General features: G+C 41.2%; 1 protein-coding gene across 2 annotated transcripts; it reads right to left on the bottom strand.

Moving 5' to 3' along the window:
• Positions 1–452: 452 nt before the first annotated feature.
• On the bottom strand, positions 453–23344 carry LOC124273523 (E3 ubiquitin-protein ligase mind-bomb-like). 2 transcript variants are annotated; one of them, XM_046708806.1, is made up of 19 exons: positions 23198–23344; positions 21084–21343; positions 17760–17931; positions 17117–17232; positions 16216–16416; positions 14417–14538; positions 13893–14000; positions 12988–13092; positions 11850–12036; positions 10967–11130; positions 10466–10614; positions 9397–9559; positions 8935–9095; positions 8395–8518; positions 7368–7470; positions 6365–6444; positions 3739–3881; positions 2374–2604; positions 453–1529 (listed from the first exon to the last, which is right to left on the bottom strand). In XM_046708806.1, exons 2-19 carry the CDS (start codon positions 21310–21312, stop codon positions 1112–1114), a joined length of 2976 nt encoding a protein of 991 aa, XP_046564762.1. In that variant the 5' UTR covers positions 21313–21343; positions 23198–23344; the 3' UTR covers positions 453–1111. The 2 variants fall into 2 exon arrangements, with proteins under 2 accessions (XP_046564762.1, XP_046564763.1); XM_046708807.1 differs by having other exon boundaries at positions 1359–1529; positions 2466–2604.
• Between the last annotated feature and the right edge of the window lie 308 nt (positions 23345–23652).

Here is a 23652-nt window from a genome sequence, read left to right as displayed (position 1 = left end):
ACTGTTCAGTGGACACGCAGACCGTGTGTATGCGAATCGATAAATTATAAGGAGTACAACTTATTGTAGCTTATCCAGCCTCTACCTCTGGAAAGGCTCTACAGACTCCTCCTCATGCTTCTTTGATACGCGGCATGTAGACCGGGTTCCTGTGCCTCCTGAAACCACTGATTATAGGTTCGAATCCAAATTCAGCCCGGTTATGATCCTTGATATTCCCGCTCAATGGACGTGCTTGTGTTTCAGTCAAGGTGCAGACATTAGTTTTCCACCTCAAATAAACGAACAATTAATTGTAATACTGTAAGAAGAGTTCAGTTTTTTATAAACTTATACTCATTAAATAAATTTATTTTTCACCTTTAGGTTGTGTTGTATCCGTCAATTGTGGCTTTTCCCCCCTTCATTTCTCTTTTCTATAAATAGCAAAACAAAACAAAAATAATAATATATGAGTTTTCTATATTTATTGCACTGCCTTCACATCTGGAACCATCCAACAACAGTTATAGCATTATGATTTCCAACACCCCGATAGATATGGCTCCAGGAGAATCCGTTATGTCTCTACACATAACAAAAGCGGTTAAATACTGATATCGACTCATTCAGGTACAAGTTGATTACCACATCGTTCTTGTTCGACGTAAGAATTGAACTCGGAAGCTGGTCGACACATATTGGCAACAAAGCTAAAAAATAATGTTTTTTAAGTAATAAATAAATTTTTTTAGATCTTCAGAGGTTACAGATGCAAAATAATTTGGAAACATCGAATTCTCTAATCAGAACAAGAACAAAGATTTTAAGATGATTGCAAGTCCTGAATAAAAGTATCACACCTAAGTAAGTAAATAACGAAATATGACATTGGTACACATTATACAAAATATTTCTTCAATCGAAATGATATATTTCTTATAGATGGATATTGCTCTCTGTAAAGGTCTCATCTGCAGATAAATGAAAGCGAAAAGGCGTTTCTATGTTCATATCATTATTGCAATACATCAGCTGAATCAATATAAAAAGTGGTGATACTAGGTATACAAGGACGTTATAGCATGATATACACGCGTCTGAAGCCAGTACACAGGTCAGATTAGGACAATCAACAATATTCAATCAGATACTCAGGGTATATCTGATTCTCGCTGAAAATCACGTAGATTCTCGGACTTGTTTCCTTATCACATGCTGAGTCAGCGAGTTTAGTTTTGTTGCTGGCATCCAACACTGGGGGACGTTTTAACTCTCGGTTCCCTTGCCTCGACTTCCCCACCAAAACTTTAGCCAAAAACATGAACCTGTGACGCCGGGCGTCTTCTTTAGCATAGCCATCCGAGTACTTGGCATCCACAGCAAAGTACGCTCCTTGGCCATAGAGGGCGCCCACTCTACTTCCGGCTAACCGGAAGTCGATGTTTTGGTGCGGGATGAGATCGGCCGAGTCTGGTGTGGTCCCGTGAAAGAGTTGCATTTCGTTGGCAAGACCCCGACCGTATTCACGTTCCATGTTGCCCTTGGCACTGAAAGCAAGAAAGGTCTTAAAGTCTCATATACTGGAGGAGTGTGTGAGTGTGTGTGTGTTTGAGAGAGAGAGAGAGAGAGAGAGAGAGAGAGAGAGAGAGAGAGAGAGAGAGAGAGAGAGAGAGAGAGAGAGAGAGAGAGAGAGAGAGAGAGAGAGAGAGAGAGAGAGAGAGAGAGAGAGAGAGAGAGAGAGAGAGAGAGGTACACTATCAGTAGCTTTACGGCTTTGCATGTATAGCAAAATGAAATAACTATTTCCTGAGGTTACCTGCACATAACAGTTAAAAGGCAACAACATTGGAACGTTAGCTAAAACATCGGAGCTGTATCTATAATTGTCTTGCTTCTAATGCTGCGAACATATGCCATTCGAATAAAAAGAATACAACTGTGTTAGGTGAATCTTTGAACCAGATGATTAAGATTTTAGGGTTCTACAGGGTTACCTAGTCAATGAGTTCTCAGATATTCAATGTTTATTTGTTGGCCAATTTGTGTATTTCACCGAAACTTGACCCTCGGCAAACTTGTATCTGGTTGTAAAGGGACTGCTGTAGATTTGTGAGTGGGTGAGTTTAGTTTTACGCCGCACTCAGCAATATTCCAGCTATATGGCCCCCTGCAGATTTGTAATATGGTGACATAACGACTGAGGCTGACACGTGTGAAATGCAGGAACTGCGTTTATCATTGTGAGCCTAAGCCGACAAATAGAGCTACAATATATAACAGTCTTGTTAGGACTCCTCCGTCACAGGTACCCAGTACATTCTGTGTGAAAAAGGCATGATTCGCTCCGGTATGGAGACACGCGCAGCATGTGCTTAGGTCCATCATACTTACACCCTATACTGTTCCCACAGTGCCACATTCTGGACACGGTAGATGGACACGATGTTCTTATTTGACAGCGTCTCTTCCACCTTTGACTCAACATGTCTGTATTCAAAGGCCGTCAGCGGGTTGGACTCACTTAGCTCCACCTTCCTGAACCCATCCTGTCCCATGGTTTCCCAATGTGCTGGTAGGCGCTTTGATTGGCTCATTGACGATGTCGAAGATCGTTTTGCAATTCTGAAAATGAAGATATATTTTCAAATCCGGCGCATGTCAATAAATAGGTTTCAAAACAGCGGGAGGATTATTTCATGTATACATAATCAGCAGAGTTATGATGTTAGTATCCAGGGCGGATACAGGATTTTCGTTTGGGGGTAGGGGTGGGGGGTGCACCCCAATCCTCGGAACCCAGGGCATAAAACATGTAGTACATTTGGAACACTCTTAGGGGGTGGTGCGCACCCCCGCACCCCCCTCTGGATCAGCGCATGGTATCATATGGGATAATAGGAAAGTATTGTGATAAGAGCGTTGGCTTCTCACAGAGAAAACCTTAGTTCGATTCCATACATGGTATACTAACAGAAGCCCGAGTCTGGTGACTCCAGAATATCATTCGAGCATTTGCAAAACGGAGTAAAACACAATCACTATATGATTGCACTACCAGTCCTGTCTTCCTTGGTATCGCACTTCGTTGTGCACAGTTGTCTCCCCTAGTAGTCACAGGAACAGCTGACATTGATTTCAAATCCCAGAATCAACCGGGAATGTCTGGTCCAGAGTACGTTATTTCAAACTACCGTCATAACTTGAACACTGCTTAGTGGGCGTCAAAAACAACAAGCAAAGTAATTTGTGACTTCATGGAATTCCTAGATAATAAACATCTGGGGGTGTGCACTAGTGCAGTTATTACTAACCCAGTTATTAATCCACAGTATTAAAACATAAAAAAATAATTGTAACAGTATAAGTGAAGAAATGAAATGACACAATAAAGGTTATTTGTGTTTTTGTCAATATGGCTGCCGACCCCTGAAGGTCCGGGTTAGAATATTGATCTTCAGCAAACCATGTAACTAACGGAATTGGGTGGTCAGGCTCGCAGACTTGATTGACACATGTCATCCTATCCCAATTGCGTACGTTGATGCTCATGCTGTTGATCACTGGATTGCCTGGCTCGTTCATTTACAGACCGCCGCCATATAGGTGGAATATTGTTGTGTGCGGCGTTAAACACCAAACCAACCAACCAACCAAAATGGCTGTCGCGTGTTATCTCTTTATTATTTGTCATAAAGCTGTTGCTCTGTCGTTTTCTGTTAAAAGATATAGTTGTCTGATCTATGGGATCTGTCCTACCTCTCTAACATTACTCGCACTTCCTTGTTCTTCACAAACTCAAGAGGTGTCTTCCCGTCTTTGTTTTTCAATTTGATGTCCCCTCCTCGTTCTGCGAGATGGCAGCGGATCTCCAGTGCAATGTCCTCATCCTTATTTGCCTCCTGCAGCCAATGAAAACAGTTCTGTCATACACACCCACAGCTTAACTCAACCTACATACGACCCGTGAAGATCCGGGTTAGAATTGGTTCCTGTAATCCATGCTTGCCGTAGGAGACGACTAACGGGATCGGGTGGTCAGGCTTGTACAACCCCAATATGTAGAATCAAGACAACATGTAAAAACTAACGCAATATGTAAAAACTTAACGTAAAACGTAAAATATAACGCAATATGTAAAAGATTAACGCCAAATGTAAAAGAATGTCTTCAACGCAATATGTAAACACATAACGCAAATTGTAAAAACAATTTTTAACGCAATTAGATAAAGATTAACGGAATCTGTAAAATTTCAGCTTTATTGTTGTTTATTGTTGTTTATTTTTTTAGAAACTTTACTTAATGCGTTTCAAAATACCTAAGCTATTGCAATATTTCTGACAAAAGTAACCTCATTTCTGACTTAGTTGATATCTGATCTTTTTGGTCGTTTAACACCAAAGTAAAGCCGATAATTATGTAATATACATGTATAGCGATACTGGATATCATAATCTATATTCGATAGTATCCAAGGAAATCATTTTATTCTTGCTGAGAGACCAGTTTCGTTTTCAAATTTGTCCTATTAGTGGTGAATTAATAGCAAAACATTTTCCTTTATGGAATTAATGTATTAGCTATTTTCCTGGCAGTGTTTTTTTTAATCTCACCTCAAAATAAACAAATGAAATGCAACAATTCCTGATAAAAAGTTTGAGCCATCCCATAGAAATGACGAGAAACTTGGGAATTTGTTTCAGACACACTTTGAATGAATTTTAGAGAAAATACCATATTTACGATGATGTATTTACAAATATTATATTACTCCAAAATGTGAAAATTGCTGTTTAAGTATAAATGTGTCGCTGGACACAAGTATCTTTTTATTTAGAAATGGTAAATCCATCTTGCAGTTTTAGGTATAATGGACATGTAAAATGCATCGCAGTGATTCGGGTATGTGCATTCCAATCACATCTGATATTTTTCAATCAAGTCACAGGTAATATTGCTGCCAATGAAATCGAGTAATACCAGAGATATTTGAGATTGGATCCCGATGTTGATCGCTCAAATTTAATGAAATAAAGTTATTGTATTTGATGCAATTTAAGTAATATGGAATTTTGAAGTAAATGGGTAACATGACTTGTTGTTTTAGGTGTCAGAAAACTGAATCCATCAAACATGCAAAAGCAAAGATCAATGATACACGTATAGAATTGCAAAATCACCAACCACGTCTAAGAAATTATGATCGTAATTCACCAGTTAATCACATAGATTACCATTCGCTGTGTATTCTGTGACATTCCTGTGATTATTTGACGTACTATCAAACATTAGTAGAAATGGAACCAGTTATTCCATTGTTTATCTCAGTGTAATTAAGGTCTTCAATATCTGCAAAAATGCTGAAGAGGTGTTTAACCTTATGAACTAATTCATTCACTCACTCACTCACTCACTCACTCACGGGACATATGGTGATCACCTGGTACACTACTCTTATGATAGAGGTCAGAATCTTTGATGTAAACGGGACAACGGTAGAGAGAGACGCAGAGAGTATAGTTTCTTTCATATTGGCGGCTCAAAATGCCTGCATCTAGGAACTATTCCAGTAGTCCCTTAAACCGCCCATCGTTGTTTCATGTACACAGTCAAACATTGCTACAACATGCATGTTATTTCAAACCAAATTAAGAAGGATCAATAAGTGGTTTTCTTTAAAAAAACTATTCGGTGATCACAGATTATCAACAACGGAATGGACAGTTTGAAGGAAAGGTCAAACCTTCTTATATGACAAAATAACCCAAATTACCATTTATGAAAACAAGTTTGAAGAATAAAATTATTCCTTTAAAACTTTCGAAAATAGACTATAAGATCGATTAAAATATCTCTATACACAAGGAAATTACATGTTTATCGACTCTGCTTACATGTATACTGAACGAGGTAAAATTTTGTAAAAAAATGTAATATGAAGTTTATTTTGTAGGAAACATTGCGACAAAAATGGATTTCGATCGCCACCCCTAATATTCAAACGTAAAAGTGGATTTTACATATTGCGTTATTTTTTTACATATTACGTTAAGAAATGTTTTTACATTTTGCGTTAGGTGTTGTACTTTTTGCGTTAAAGACATCTGCAGAACGATGGTCATGATGTTCATCACTGGATTGTCTGGTTAAAACTCGATTATTTCCAGACCGCCGTCATATCACCGGAATAGTGCAGCGTTGAACAACATCAAAATGAAACTAAAATCTTCCTACGTACACTCAACCTTATTTGTCACAACCATAAAACAACTGATGCAGGTAATATGTGCCAAAAGGACATGACTTTCGTTCAGCAAACATTTTAACACCTGACACAGCTGATTGTAACGAAGGTTCAGACGCAAGCACGGTAGTACTCACAGTTCCAGGCAGCGTGCTGTCCATGTGGGCGGCGTGCAGAGGAGAATTACCATCCTGGTCTTGTACATTGATCTCCGCCCCTGCAGATCATAGCAGGTACAGTGAGTTATAGAATAGAAAACCCTGAAAGACGTGGAACTGTTTACTGGACAGTTATTGGAGTGAATATGGAAGGCATCTGTTGATAGTGGCTTTGTCGACAAGAAGATAATTAGCTTTACAAATTTCTCTACAGACCAGATTCCCGGATGAAGCAAATGTCAGTGGGCAAATCGTTCTGTACTCAAGGACTTTCATTGGGAGTTAAATTGAGCTATAGGGCAAAATGTTCCCGATTCAACCGTGGAGACCGTCTGCATTCATCGGTTGGAGGTGAGGAATCTACTACACGATCCCATGGGTCACGCTCGTTCCTGGCCAACAGACATGAGGACAAATTGGACCATCTACAGGTCACACTATTCCCTAGCCACCGGACCTCAGGACTCCGGATATACTTACAGTACGTAAGGCCATATTCACCTGACTAGTAGCAGCTGGACCATCTGTTGCTCCCATCAGACTACACTCACCGGACTCAAGTAGCAGTTGGACCATCTGCTGCTCCCATCAGACTACACTCACCGAACTCAAGTAGCAGCTGGACCATCTGCTCAGACTACACTCACTGCTCCCATCAGACTACACTCACCGGACTCAAGTAGCAGTTGGACCATCTGCTGCTCCCATCAGACTACACTCACCGGACTCAAGTAGCAGTTGGACCATCTGCTGCTCCCATCAGACTACACTCACCGGACTCAAGTAGCAGTTGGACCATCTGCTGCTCCCATCAGACTACACTCACCGGACTCAAGTAGCAGTTGGACCATCTGCTGCTCCCATCAGACTACACTCACCGGACTCAAGTAGCAGTTGGACCATCTGCTGCTCCCATCAGACTACACTTACCGCACTCACGTAGCAGTTGGACCATCTGCTGCTCCCATCAGACTACACTCACCGGACTCAAGTAGCAGTTGGACCATCTGCAGGTTACACCCATGCACTGCCAGATGAAGAGGTGTCTTGCCGTTGTCGTCTCGTGCATTAACGTTACACCCAGCCTGCTCAACAGATTACCCAGTTGGAATTATACAATACTTTCAGTCCTGGAAGTAGGAAACAATTTTCTAATTTCTGATTTCAAAAATAAGGTACAACTTTAAGACGTAATACGATTTCAGTTCCATTCGTAACAACTCGTGTCATTCCGGCAAGCCGGATGGCGTCTCGTACCCTCTCGTGGCTATGTTTACGACTAGGCCCTGTCTAAGCGCAAACGGGCATGGAGATGAAAATAGTCTAGTACTATTACCAAGAAAAGATAACATGGCCCCAAGAATATCCTATATCCCGTGGGCAAAACAGCAATACAGTCATTTCCTTTGTAAATATGTTTCAGTGTTTATAGTTTCTGATCCTTTAGCTCAAAGTTTATGTTTAAATTGTGCTTTGCATAGTTTAGCGAAGTTTCAAAGTTCAACGGTGCCGCCATTTTCATGCTTCGAAATGCGTTTTACTACGCGCGATTTGATTGATTTGCCACGATTCTTGGCAATAATGGCGTACGATAGGGGTACGAGTCTTCTTGTAGGTCACGGAAAGAGGCGAGTAGTTTCAGTTCATAACAACCAACCAATAGTTTATAAGTTATATGATGAACAATTTTAATTTCAAATATTTTAATTGCCGTAATTCTTACAAAACACAACATCATAATCATAATTTCCACTGCACCTCTCCCTTAGATTTTGAACAAGGAATTTGAATTTGAAAACAACCCAACCAACAATTTTCAAGTTAATGATTGAAGAAAAAAATCTTCGGAGGGCAGAGGGAATTCCTGGGTACAACTATTAACCCCTGGTATGATAACTCAAAACTAAACACGCACGCACTATGGACACCTCAAGTATGCAAGCAGCGGTCACCAACGCGATGTTAAACCCATAAGCATCCACCTTCCTTCTCGCCCTCGCAACACCTACCTTCACCAGGACGCCTGCCAGAGCCACAAAACTCCTGAATGCTGCGATGTGTATGGGGGTGAGGGAATTGTTCATGGGGACGTTGACAATCTTCGGTTCTTTCTTTATCAGTGCTTGTGGAAACCTGAATAAGATCAAAAGGACAGGTGTGGAATACCTGGATTGTGTACTTGATGTCAAGTAAATAACAACCGCCAGAGCCACAATAGATATAGTATTACACAGTGCGTACCAGGCAAAATGACAGTTAAAATCGTATCAAAGGACAACTAAAAATTAGTGCTGACAACAGAGACATTTTCCACAATGAGATAATGAGCATTGTTTATATTTAGGATTTCATTTTCAAGAATAGATTCTGGCATTTTATCTGTTACGTCCCATTCAGGCACCTAAGTCAGCGACCTAACTCACCTTCATAAACCTGGAAGTCTGACAACCCTGTGGATCCCTCTGGCACGTTTGAGATAATTTATGACAGATTATTGAGATAAAATACAATTTGAGATATCAGTTATGTATAGCAATCATAGAACGCACTCTGCTGCTCCGGAGAGGGAGGTACACGCTTCGTGGAACGGGTTGCAACCGTCTGTGTTGGCGAGTCTCAGGTTGAGTTGGTCACACTCCAGGAAGGCGTCAAGAAGAGGCTGGTTCTGTGTTCTAATGGCATCATGAAGTGGGGTATCTCCGTCCTCATCCTGAAGAATATTTTTCAAGAAAACGATTTATATTTCAAGGATTGAGAAATTGAATGTTTATTGGAAAAGACAAAAATAACAGTATAAAATCCTGGCTTGATAAGTAATAATACTGTGATGGTTTAGGTGACAATGATGTTAATTAATTGTTTTCGCTGTTGCTGAGATTTTAGGAAGATTAAGACGGATTACAGAATCCGTCTAATACAATAGTAGTATGTAATTACCACGTGGAGTGGCTTCCGAAGTTTAGAGGCTTTTGGTGAAGGTTTGTGTGTTGAGGAAGGGACCTTAATCTCACCTGAGTGTTGGGATCACACTTGTACTGTATGAGTGTCTTCAGACACCGGGTGCTGGGGTCCTTCTTGGCCACTGCCAGATGTAATGGTGTCAGTCCCTTCTTGTTCTTCGTGTTGCCCCGTGCCTTGGCCTCCAGCAGTATCCTTACCAGAGTGGGTTGCTCTCTGTCAATATGGCAGAACTTCTGTCAGGGTCAAGCAATTCCAGGGATTCCTGGGATTTGTCTACAGGAACTATCTTTGTCGTTCGAAGCGCCAAAATAAACAATACAGGGGTCGTGTGTATTGGGCTGAGTTCGGGACTTGGTTGGTTTTAATTGTTTGACATTCAACCCCGACGGCGTGAGATGTTGCTCATTGTATTAATCACCGGTTTAATCTTTGGTTTGTCAGGACTCGATTATTTACAAGCCGCATCTATAGCTATATTATTGCTGATATATTAAATCTTCACCAAACGGCTCACATAGCATGTTGTTTGTGATGGTTTGAATTATCGCCATCACTTAATCTTAATATTGATTTTACCGATTATTGTTTGACAGGATGATTTCACATAATAAAATCGATATGATTTATAAATACATAACTCGTATAGAAATCGGGATAAGTGAGCAAGTCAACAACGTTTGTTCAACTGGGCGGGGAACTAAAAATTCTAAGTACAGTAGTCCTGTATTGCATGAGTGAGTGAGTTCAGTATTACGCAGCTTTTAGCAATATTCCAGCAATTGCACGGCGGGGACACCAGAAATGGGCCTCACACATTGTACCCATGTGGTGTATTGCATGAAGAAGACTAAATGATCTCGCTTGGGTAACAGTCTATTTTACCCCATGGCAATATCCTATATTTCAAAAAATAACTTCACAGAATAAATACAATAATAAGACAGAATCGGGCAGTCCCCAACCTTTTTTTGTGAGTGGTATATTTTGTAAATATAGTTCTGTTCTCCCACATCGATTCTGTTGAGGATAAACATTAAGAATTGTATGATCATGTTACATAGTTTCTTTCTCAACTTGTTTCGTAACCTCTTTGCCTGGGTTTAAAAGGTAAATACTGACCCTGATACGGCATAGTGTAGAGGTGTGTCGCCGTCGTTGTCGGCCTTGTTCAGATCAGCCTTAGCACTGATCAGGTGCTTGGCAATGTCAACGTGACCTTTGTAACACGCTGTCTGCAGTGCCGTCAGACCATCCACGGCTTCATTCACCTGGCGACAGTTCAGCAGATACAAACTCTGATGGTGCCACTTTGGTAGTATAACTTATTTTTTTAAACTGAAATTTCCCATTGTTTCAATTATCTGCATATCGTTAGAATAATTGTTTTCTCTGTAAATAATATATTTCCGTATTTTCGAATATTTGTTCGGTATTTTCGAAGTTTATTCCAAAAGCATACAATTCCGATTTTTTTCTTTGCTTTGATTATTTGATGCTATCAGTGTGATACCATTGGACTTTCGTAAGAATTAAGTTAAATATGGTAAAGCAAAGACAGTTAACGCAGTAAGCGTAATGATAGATACAAAGCCTTCACTGAAACATTGAATCAAAACGTACCTTGTCACCAATAGACTTGACAATGTCTTTCACTGATTCCGTGTCGCCGTTGCTGACGGCGATGACGAGGTCCCTGGCTGTGACTGACGTCGTGGGTTTAAACATAACACTCTCACCTGGTTTCAGAAGGTCGAAAAGGACCTTTGCCACGCCTTCTGCTATGTCTGGAAAAGCATATCATGATGTTCTATAGAAATTAAAGAACAAATTGACCCAAATTAACATTTTCAACCATGTTCAATATTGAGGAAGCCAGTGGACTAAGCTGCTGTAAAATATACATAGAACAAGGGAGGCTACTCTACTACGTCAGTTGACAGTGTTCCACCAGTTGTTAGAATTTCCCTCGAGTGAGCGAGTTAATGAGTGAGTTAATGAGTGAGTCAGCGTGAATGAGGCTGGTTTTACGCCGTTTTACGCCGCCCCGAGTTAATGAGTGAGTTAATGAGTGAGTTAATCAGTGAGTCAGCATGAATGAGGCTGATATAACTTGTTTTCCTTGTTGTTTAACGCTATTCAGCTATTTTCCAACGGAATGGCGGCGTGGTAATATCTACATGTCATAGACGTTATATAACGTGAAATTCACAATAATGGATCCAACAAACCTGGCGAATATTGGATTCGAACCCAGAATAGGTACCTGACTGTATATGGAATTGCGGGTCTTCAGAGGGCTTGGCCACCATTATTTCCTCATTTCCCTAAAGCTGATCTCGAAGCTATATGTGTGTTATTGATCACCTACAGCTTCCACGAGGTAGCTGTGACTGATTTAATCGCGGGATCTTACACAACGTCGTCACATTATTCACAACTACTCTGTGATAAATAAAGGAATATTGATATGATTACATCACATATTTCCCTGGAGAATACTCACTGTCCACGTCCGATGAATCTGAGCTGGTGCTTTTATTAGACCCAGAAGAGAGTTCGGACCCTGACAAGGCCTCTCCGTCCTGAGGATCACAGCAGACAGGACTAAGGAACCACTTGACGTTCCCAAAGTCAACCCTCAGGTCTCCGTCCTTGTCGATCTCAACCACCTGGCCGGTCATTCCCAGACACTGTTGAGAAACGTAGATACCCACAATTGAAGTTCTTCACTGATTTGTGTGAAATATTTTCAGAATAGTATCCCATGACAACGACAGATGATATCCTTATAAGGGATGCCACGATACATTGATACATCGATACTTTTTCTAAGACGATACAATTATCGATAGATTCAAAACTGTATCGATTTTTACTTTGTAAGTATCGGTTAAATATGTTTATGTATCGTTTACATTTGCAATTGTATCATGCTTTTTGATGTTATGAGAGTTATAATGATTATTTTTCATGCACAAAGATGGGAAATTAGAACGTTTTAATCTCTGAGAATAAAAAAATATTGATCGTTTCATGGACAATTATAAAATATTAATGTTCAAAATGTAACTAAATTTACGCAATAATGGCGCAAAAATAGGTATCGTGATACATATCGAATCGTTACGTAGATATCGTGATACGTATCGATTCATGAAACTTATGTATCGTGACATCCCTAATCGTTATTATGTACTTTGTTAACTTAAGCAACATCCTCACATACCAATCCGACGTTTCTTTTGTCTCTCCATGGGTGGGCAGTGTTCCCAGTTCATTCTCACTGATGTTGGTTGACTACAGTATCAGGTAACTCGCAGGAAGGTACTTAATGATTTTAACAATGAGATTTTTTCGTTTTCCTTTATGACACATATATTTCTCAAATTCCAAATTAATTATTCATATTCTTGACGTGTTCAAAATGCAGGTTGTATATTGCTCGTGGTTAACCAAGTCATTTCATGGACATGAGGGCGACATCAAGTGCAGAAATACGGTGAACAAATGTACGTCTAAAACACCTACTTTAAGTCATGTTCTAAAATACCTACTTTAGATTCGTGGCATACATGTAAGAAGAGGTATCATTGAGGGTTGACATTGTTAGAAAATACCTGGAAATAAACAACAAATCTTACATCTTCCATTTTATCGGTCCAACCGCCATGTCCATTCTGAAGCTCAAGGGCAGCGTTGTAGTTGCTGATGATCCTAACAGTGTCCCCAACAGCAAACGTGTGAAGCTGCAATTGCCAGGGATGGAGTTGATTGTCCGCAGTTCACCTACACTGAAACCAGGGGCGTATCCAGAGGGGGGGAGGGGGGGGGGGGGGGGGAACACTTTCCCCTAACCTTTGGACTTCATGATTTATCGCACCCCACCAAAGTTCGAGAAAACGTGTTTAAATATGTATTCAACTGCTATTTTGAAGATCGAACTCGGTCCTGCACAAAGCCACACGCTATATATTTACCACATGTTACATTTGAGACTACACTTTCTCAGTAACGTACAGCTTCTAGAACCTTTTGGGTGAGTTCCATCAGGGACAGTTCACCACTTAATAAATGGCATTGTGTATTCATACACACGTGCACTATATTGTCAGGTCTCTTTTGGGTGAGTGAGTGTGTGATTTTACTTTTACGGCGCAATATTCCGGCTGTATGGCGGCGGTCTGTAAATAATCGAGTCTGGACCAGACAATCCAGTGATCAATAGCATGAACATCGATCTACGCAATTGGGATACAATGACACGTGTCAACCAAGTCAGCGATCCTGACCACCCGATCCCGTTAGTCGCCTCTTACGACAAGCATGAGGTCCTGATGATCAAGTTTAACCCGGACCTTCAAGGTTCTCATTTGGGGGGAACAGGCTGTGGTCACATTATCAACTACAAATGTTGGGTTCGCTATAATACCAACAACTGAAGTTGTTTTTGAACGTTAAATATATTAATGTTGTACGTGTAAGTGCGTAAAACAACCAGTTACTACAGAAATATGTGCAGAAGTTTCTATTGTCTACCGGGACTCACCTTCGTCAACGTTGACTTCATCAGGCGGTGTTTCTCTGCATCTGGGTACTGGGCTTTTATCTTACTACCTGTTTCTAGAGCCACAACCGTCCCCACCTCCTCCAGACACTGAAACAGTGAGTGAGTGAGTGTGTGAGTGTGTGGTGTTCAACGCCGGCTTGATCAGGATTCAATTAACTAAAAGCGTGCTACCGAAACGAACCAAGTCCTTAGGTTCTTACTTTACCATAGGTATGACCCTGACAAATCTGTAAACATTATATAGGCGAAACGGGATTTGAACCCAGGGCCTAGATTTTCGAAGCTCTCTGAGCGCTAAGATAGTTAAAGTTAATGTTTGGCACTCGACTATCTTAATCGCTAAGAGAGCTTCCAGAACTCTAGGCCCAGAACTGCAAGGTTCTGTCACGCCTGACAAATCACATACACTGTGGTGCCTAAATATACGACAAAAACATGAACCGTGTGTCTTTGGGTAATTATATACAAGCATTATGTGAGAAAATTTGTCATTACACAGTTACCTGTGCCATGGCTTCTTCGTTTAAAAGTTTGTGATCTAAATGCACTCGTCTAAATATTTTTTCGTCCTCCACTTTCACTTTGTCCCCAAGTTTCAACCGAACGTCATTTGGCTGTACAACATCTGTAAGTGCAAACATGAAAACTATTCATGGAGAACATATTTCTCGGTTAAATGAAATCTTGAAATAAAGTGATAAATTGTCCTCGTCCCCAATTGCTATGGACTCGAGCAATACTCCAATAATAAGCAAGTACAATCTTTTATGGCTCTTTTGTTTACCACAGACGGCGAATATTACAATTATACAAGTGTCAAAGAGTTTTGAGATGATTTGGGGTTTGTTTAAATTAACATTATTTCACTAATACAGCGACATCCATTCATGTGTCAGTGGCTGCCGGAACTATTGCGGGATAACGCTGTTTATTATCGTCCTGATGTGCTACTGTAGTGGATTAGGTGACTTTGTAGAGCTGGCCCACTCAGATTTCACAATATTGTTCCATTGTTGGCTCACTCAGATATCACGATATCTTTCTAGTGCTGGCCCGCTCAGGTGTCACGTTATCTTACTAGTGCTGGCCCACTCAGATATCACGATATCGATCTAGAGCTGGTCCACTCAGATATCACGATATCTTTCTAGTGCTGGCCCACTCAGATATCACGATATCGATCTAGAGCTGGCCCACTCAGATATCATGATATCGTTCTAGAGCTTGTCCACTCAGATATCACGATATCGTTCTAGTGCTGGCCCACACAGGTGTCATGATATCTTTCTAGTGCTGGCCCACTCAGATATCACTATATCTTTCTAGTGCTGGCCCACTCAGAAATCACGATATCGTTCTAGAGCTGGCCCACTCAGATATCATGATATCGTTCTAGAGCTTGTCCACTCAGATATCACGATATCGTTCTAGTGCTGGCCCACACAGGTGTCATGATATCTTTCTAGTGCTGGCCCACTCAGATATCACGATATCTTTCTAGTGCTGGCCCACTCAGAAATCACGATATCGTTCTAGAGCTGGCCCACTCAGATATCATGATATCGTTCTAGAGCTTGTCCCCTCAGATATCACGATATCGTTCTAGTGCTGGCCCACACAGGTGTCATTATATCTTTCTAGTGCTGGCCCACTCAGATATCACTATATCTTTCTAGTGCTGACCCACTCAGAAATCACGATATCGTTCTAGAGCTGGCCCACTCAGATATCATGAGGGCGGTGGGGTAGCCTGGTCGTTAAAGCGTTGGCTCGTCACGCCGAAGACCCGGGTTCGATTCCCCACATGGGCGCAATGTGTTAAGCCCATTTCTTTCTATATTGCTGGAATGGCCCACTCAGTCAGTAAGTCAACCAGATATCATGATATCGTTCTAGAGCTTGCCCACTCAGATATCACGATATCGTTCTAGAGCTGGCCCACTCATATATAACGATATCTTTCTAGTGCTGGCCCACACAGGTGTCATGATATCTTTCTAGTGCTGACCCATTTATATATCACGATATCGCTCTAGAGCTGGCCCACTCATATATAACGATATCTTTCTAGTGATGGCCCACTCTGGTGTCACGATATCTTTGTACTGTTGGCCCACAGAGATCCCATGTGATAGTTTAATATTATGGATAAATCAGAATGACCCTTGAGCCGGATGGGACTCAACACCCAACATATGGAAACTGTACTTTACTGAGGAAGTGTAATCCCAACTATAAGGTATGTTACACCTGATGTACACACATTTTACTTTGACACAATGTGGTGTCTGACATAACTCACCAAGGACAGGGAGATGTTCCTTGTAGTACTTCCAGCCTGGTGAGCCCTTAACCGCCGTGACCTCAACCTTGCCCTTGGCACCGGTACAATACCCCTTAAGATTGCTCTGATCGGCCAACCATCTCACATTGACAGCGCCTCGGGTGTAAACTCCGGCCAACGTGCCCACTTTGACGACTTCACCAGTGTTTCCTTCGCCCCCTGAATTTGGCACATTTGGATATTTTTGCGTCAGTATTTACGTGTTTGTTTCGATGTTCAGATATTTGGCGTGGCTTGTTTTCATAATGTTATATTTTATTTTACTGTTATATCGAGCACACGCACAAACATACGCAAGATTTGATGAAGGTCATTTTCACTAAAATATATATTCAAATGTTCAGTAATTTGACACTGGAAATTATTTTCGCCGGTGCTTTCTTTATATCAAGGTGATTAAACCAGGATTGTTTTAAACATCGCTATACAATGCGGGGTTTGTGTTTTGATCAGTTCAATTCAATGGGCTACTGCAAGTAGATATTTTTACTCCAGATTGAGAGTGCAGTAAGTCTACAGTTTTCTGAACTTGTCATTTTTAATTATTATCACATCTTGTGATGACCCGTTTATAGCAAGCAAAATCCAAAATCCAAGAGAGAAACAATACAGACAGAGAAAGTTTCCTATTAAACTGGAAACCTGACAGACATAGGCTACAGACTTGACCTTCACCGCAAACCATACCACCTTTCATGTTCACACCATGTTTGAGGATGTGAGAATGTGACTTTCCTTCCATGACCGTCGATCGTAAATACGTTTGTTTGTCATTTGAAGATACGACGTTGAATGAAATTATGGACAGATTGCTGACAGATGAAAACCAATACGATGGCAAGGTGAGCTAAAAACTGACCATCTGAATTTCCATGTTTCAACTGAAACCAGTGAGGTCCACGCCTGACTTTTGCCCCCACGAACAGACCTGTAGACTGGATTCTTCGGGTGCTAGACCGAGAGGAAACCCGCTGACTGGAACGTGAATCAGTGAAACATCAGTTAATTATCGACTCACGGTTGAGTTGTATGATAATCTCTGCTAGAACTAAAAACAAACGATTTTTCAGTTCTTGGATTTTCACAAAGCTTATACACAGTACTAAAAACGACTTAAAATTATTCATTTAGCGTATCATTAAACCTCTCGGAAAGTTACTGGCAACTACAGTTAGTGAGTGGGTGGGTGTACATGTGAGTGAGTGAGTGAAGGAGTGAGTTATTGAGTGAGTGAGTGAAGGAATCAGTAAGTCGGTGGTTGGGTGTATAGAAGGGTGGGTGAGATTGGTTTGTTGCTGTGTGAAGAACACTTCGGTTGGGTTACAATCAGTGATGGATCTTCCACCAGCAATATATATAATATGGCCAAAGCATGTTTAAACAATTCACTGATCACATCCATAAATCAGGAATTTTCTGGAACTTCTGCAGCATCAACATCATTATTCATTTTGCAATCTTTAGTTTCTACGTTGCTTGTTCAGCCAAGGGAGACTACTCACAGTGGTGAGTTGTTGGTGACACATCGGAGGAAGGCGTGGCCCGTGTTATGTCGGTCTGTGTTGTAGCATGAAGAACACAGGTCGTAGTCTCGGCATTCCTGGCACTTCCATCTTACTCCTGGGAAGTCGTCATCTCCACACCCGTCGCACGTATAACCGTTTTGTCTAACACCTGTTCAAAGAAAGAGAACATGTTATGGGGAACTATTTGAATTTCTTGAGCTTGGTGCGAAAAACCTGTTCAACAAAAGAGAAGATGACTCAATGTTAGGGGGTGGCTATTTGAATTAATTGAGCTTGGTGCGGACACCTGTACCAGTTCAACAAAAGAGAACATGGCTCAATGTTAGGGGGGGACTTTTTGAATTAATTGAGCTTGGTGGAGACACCTGTTCAACAAAAGAGAACATCGGGCAATGTTAGGCGGTGACTTTTTGAATTAATTGAGCTTGGTGCCAACACCTGTTCAACAAAAGAGAACATCGCGCAATGTTAGGAGGTGACTATTTGACTTAATTGAGCTTGGTGCGGAGACCTGTTCAACAAAAGAGAACATGGCCCAATACTATTGAGTGGCTATCTGAATTAATTGAGCTTGGTGCGGACACCAGTTCAACAAAAGAGAACATGGCTCAATGTTAGGGGGGGACTTTTTGAATTAATTGAGCTTGGTGCGGACACCTGTTCAACAAAAGAGAACATCGCGCAATGTTAGGAGGTGACTTTTTGAATTAATTGAGCTTGGTGCGGACACCTGTTCAACAAAAGAGACCATGGCTCAATGTTAGGCGGTGACTTTTTGAATTAATTGAGCTTGATGCCAACACCTGTTCAACAAAAGAGAACATCGCGCAATGTTAGGAGGTGACTTTTTGAATTAATTGAGCTTGGTGCCAACACCTGTTCAACAAAAGAGAACATGACTCAATGTTAGGCGGTGACTTTTTGAATTAATTGAGCTTGGTGCCAACACCTGTTCAACAAAAGAGAACATCGCGCAATGTTAGGAGGTGACTTTTTGAATTAATTGAGCTTGGTGCGGACACCTGTTCAACAAAAGAGAACATCGCACAATGTTAGGGGTGACTATTTCTATTTCTTGAGCTTGGTGCGGACACATGTTCAACAAAGGGAACATCGCGCAATGTTAGGAGGTGACTCTTTGAAATAATTGGGGTTGGAGCCAACACCTGTTCAACAAAAGAGAACATCGCGCAATATTAGGGGATGACTATTTGAATTTCTTGAGCTTGGTGCCAACACCTGTTCAACAAATAAGAACATGGCTCAATGTTAAAGGACGGCTATTTGAATTAATTGAGCTTGGTGCGAACACCTGTTCAACAAAAGGGAACATCGCTCAATGTTAGGGTGTGACTATTTCAATTTCTTGAGCTTGGTGCGGACACATGTTCAACAAAAGAGAACATCGTGCAATGTTAGGGGGTGACTTTTTGAATTAATTGAGCTTGGTGCCAACACCTGTTCAACAAAAGAGAACATCGCGCAATGTTAGGGGTGACTTTTTGAATTAATTGAGCTTGGTGCGAACACCTGTTCAACAAAAGAGAACATCGCGCAATGTTAGGGGTGACTATTTCAATTTCTTGAGCTTGGTGCGAACACCTGTTCAACAAAAGAGAACATGGCTCAATGTTAGGGGTGACTATTTGAATTAATTGAGCTTGGTGCGGACACGAACACCTGTTCAACAAAGAGAACATGACTCAATGTTAAGTCGTCATCTATTTCAATTCATTGAGCTTAACCGTTTGTCTAACACCTGTTCAACAAAGAGAAGATGGCTCAATGTTAGAGGGGGACTATTTGAATTTCTTGAGCTTGGTGCGAACACCTGTTCAACAAAAGAGAACATGGCTCAATGTTAGGGGTGACTATTTGAATTTCTTGAGCTTGGTGCAAACACCTGTTCAACAAAAGAGAACATGGCTCAATGTTAGGGGTGACTATTTGAATTAATTGAGCTTGGTGCGAACACCTGTTCAACAAAAGAGAACATGACTCAATGTTAGGCGGTGACTCTTTCAATTTCTTGAGCTTGGTGCGAACACCTGTTCAACAAAAGAGAACATGACTCAATGTTAGGGGGTGACTATTTGAATTTCTTGAGCTTGGTGCAAACACCTGTTCAACAAAAGAGAACATGACTCAATGTTAGGGGGTGACTATTTGAATTTATTGAGCTTTGTGCGGATTGGCCTGTGTTTTGTGTCCTAAGAATGGAGAAATGAAAAGTTTGGAAGATTCCGACAAAAATCATTTGTCTAAAATTCAAAGAGAAGTGTTTATTTTAAAGTACTGACTGATGATAAAATTCCCTGCCCACACCAAGAATATTACACGGTTGATCGCATACATTTGACACATCTTTAACATTCTCTCACAAAATGCTTCCTTGGTATCATGGAATGTTTGGCGCAATCGTCTAGACCACCGATATTCGCTGGGACATGTGGACACGACAACCAAAGTTGTGGGTTCGAATCCCAATTTGCTTCTATTAGGTTTTCCAGGAACCAGACCTGTGTTCGTGTGCTTCATCACAGTGGTAATGACCCGGCTTCACTTCGGGCTTTCCCTCATAGCATTCGTACCTCCTATATTACAGTATAGGAGGTACGAGTGCTACGGGAAAAGTTATGAGATCTTAGGTTTACGAGAACTGTGTGAAACAGGGCCCTGACACGTTATATAATTGGAATACTGGTGAAAGCAGCGTTCATCATCACTATTTCACTCACTCACTCCAAACAAATTAATTTGAACAATGGCAATAAGCTTAAATCGAGATTTTACATGAAAACACACACACACACACACACAGAGAATTACTCTACTTATGTATTCTCTGCTGATTACAGCTCTTACATTTTACAGTTGGTCTATGATATTAATTCATGACATATGGTATTACTATATGACAAGGACACGTAAAGATTCTGTTTAGATTGATCTTTAGCAACCCATGCTTGTCGTAAGAGGCGACGAACCGAATCGGGTGGTCAGGATCGCTGACTTGGTTGACACATGTCATCGTATCCCAATTGCGTAGACCGATGCTCATGCTGCTGATCACTAGATTGTCTGGTTCAGACACGATTATTTTCAGACTGCTGACATATAGCTGGCATATTGCTGAGTGCGGCGTAAAACTCACTGTGAGTCACTCACTCACTATATAACAAGACATAATTATTTTACGTTATAGATGCATTATGGCATATATCAGAACTTGAGGCGTTCATGAAGTAAACAAACATTTCCATACATTTGTCATTATTAAAGGTACATTGTATATCATACCTGTAGGACCCGAGTCAAACACCAGCAGCTCGAACTTGCCATCATATCCTGCCCGGTACTGGAACTCTCGACCACTGTCCCAGATAACAGACACTTTGCCTTTTGCCCAATCAGAATCCTCTATCTTCACAACCGTTCCCACGTGACCTTCGCCGCCATCTTGATCTCTCCCCGCCCAGTCGGGACCTCTGACCACTCTGATGCCCGGACATGGGTAGGTAGCGGTCATCGTGAGTGGACACTGTAGAGTCAATGGTATTCTGGAAAAGAGTGAGAATTGAACAATCGCTAGAAGCTCCCATACAATTTCTACCATACGCCTGCACAGGGATAGTCTGCCTCACAGTCCCTGAACCTCATTATTGTCCTTCCGCCCAGCCCTTTCTGCAATGCTAAAGCGCTAAATGACACAAGTCTTGATTCGTTCAAGTTCGGGAAAAAGACAAGACATAAACGGAGCGTAATGGATCCTCCTCCTTCTTAAAACAGACAATATCATTTGTTGGTTACAACAAATAATATGATAATAGATGAACAGTAACTGTTACGAATTTCTTTGAAAGATACTAATACTTGTGCCGCAATTACAAGTCATTAAAAGGAACGGCACGATCACTGTGAATACGTTTGAAGTTACCACAAAGTTTGGCATCGGGTATCATTGTTTTCACACTGACACTTTGAAGGTTACTATAAAGATGTGTCGAGGGGAACTATTTGTTTCGAGTGTGGCCTGTCCTGTTTGTTTTCAAGATATGTACTTAGAAGCGACAAGCGACTTTCCATATTCACAAGAGTGAGTGAGTGAGTATGGTTTTACGCCGCTTTTAGCAATATTAAAGCAATATCACGGCGGGGGACAGCAGAAATGGGTTTCACACATTGTGCCCGTGCTGGCATTCGAACCCGGGTCTTCGGCGTGACGAGCGGACGCTGTAACCACCAGGCTACCCCACCGCCCCTCATATTCACAAGAACTCCCTGCTAAAGGTAGCGTCAATTGTACGATTCCGTCTATAGGGGCATGCATTTATGAAAGAGAATGAAATAGTAATCGTGTGCTCGCTCCTGCACCATCGTCAAAACACACGCAAAGGCGAATAAATCACTTGGGAACATATCGTAGAAGGGTAAATGTGGTATTACCTCGTTCCCGATTGCTGTCACTGCCGCGTCATATTTTTCCTTCCCCAAACCTTTATCCTCCCCTCCCTCTCTCTCTCTCTCTCTCTCTCTCTCTCTCTCTCTCTCTCTCTCTCTCTCTCTCTCTCTCTCTCTCTCTCTGGGCATCTTTCTTCGGCTCACTCTCTCTCTTTTTCGATCTTTCCCCCCTTTCTCAGTCTGTCTTTCCCAAGATCACTCTGTCTTTGTGGATCTCTCCCTTTCTCACATGTTTATGTAGTATATGCCCGTGCTATAAATATTGATATGACCTATTTATATTGATACTAGGCGGGAGCTGCAGTGTATGTGCACAGCTTGTAGATACCGACATGAGACACTGTGTGCAGTGTGCTTTACACTGGTGGTATGTCACGACCCGCTGGGTTGTTGGGAGGTCAGGGCTACACAGCTTACAAGAAATATTGTAATTCTTTGAGAGGCATTTAGAAACTGGTAATATGAACAGGAACAATACTTTATGGATAGACAACTTGTCTTATATCCCACATATATATATTTCTCCCTGTTCATAATGTTATGTATCACTTGCTTGATAACGGTGTTAGCATCTACACCCAAACGTCGCATCCAATGCAAAAAAGAAGTTGTCTATCCATAAAAATATCGTTGTTGTTCAAGAACCATTGTAGCTAAGCAATTGATTGTGCGTACTATATTTACATTTCCATATGATCTCTATATATCCCAGTACACACATTTTAACCATTGATTGGTTGACTGATTGACTGATTGGTTGATTGATGAATTGATTGATCAGTATCATGTGCTACGTCACGCCTCGTCGGGACACAGTGACACAATAAAACCTAGTCACCAAGCTTCACCCCTGGCCTGATCTGGGCCACCCCATTTAGAGTAGTCGCTCTCCCAGAAACGCAGGAATCTGCTTCATCCCCGAGTAGCACTAATGTAGATCTTCCTGATCTTACCTTGAAGCGTTCAATCAGTATGTTGAGGCTGTGATCACTGAAAACCTCTTTGGATTACAGAAATGAATTACAATACACAACAACAACGTCCTTGTTGGGCTCTGTAATCTGACAAAACGAAAGTGAAAATAGGACACTGGCTCTTCGCCAAGAGGGAAAACCCAAAGGATATATACAGACATGCATACAAATCTACTTCCTTGTATTAGTTTTCCGGGGAATAATCCGTATCATAAAACACCCGCGAAAGCAGATCGTTCTTACGGGTCAGAATATTCTGTCACATTGTATAGAAAGCGGACATCAAAAGTATTTTTAGTTGCTGGTCATCCGGTAGATACATCCATAGCCTCTGACAATGTATAACATTTTGATAGAAACAAGCAAGTATATTACAAAGGGGATAGCTGGTGGTATGCGAGACCACTGGAAAATATAGATTTACTTCATTTAGA

The sequence above is a fragment of the Haliotis rubra genome, unplaced genomic scaffold, assembly GCF_003918875.1.
Source record: "Haliotis rubra isolate DU_JTF1 unplaced genomic scaffold, ASM391887v1 Scf181, whole genome shotgun sequence".
NCBI lineage: Eukaryota > Metazoa > Mollusca > Gastropoda > Lepetellida > Haliotidae > Haliotis > Haliotis rubra.
Note: the sequence above shows the minus strand (reverse complement) of the source record. Positions and strands in the feature narration are given on the sequence as shown.

What these genes read in the sequence shown, in the direction of transcription:
- LOC124273523 (XM_046708806.1), bottom strand. Translation starts at nt 21,312, where the DNA reads ATGACCGCTACCTACCCATGTCCGGGCATCAGAGTGGTCAGAGGTCCC. An exon ending in TCAAGTCTATTGGTGACAAG is followed by an intron (nt 10,615 to 10,966) that starts GTACGTTTTGAT and finishes AACTGTCGCCAG; the next exon opens with GTGAATGAAGCCGTGGATGG. An exon ending in AGTGTGATCCCAACACTCAG is followed by an intron (nt 9,096 to 9,396) that starts GTGAGATTAAGG and finishes AATATTCTTCAG; the next exon opens with GATGAGGACGGAGATACCCC.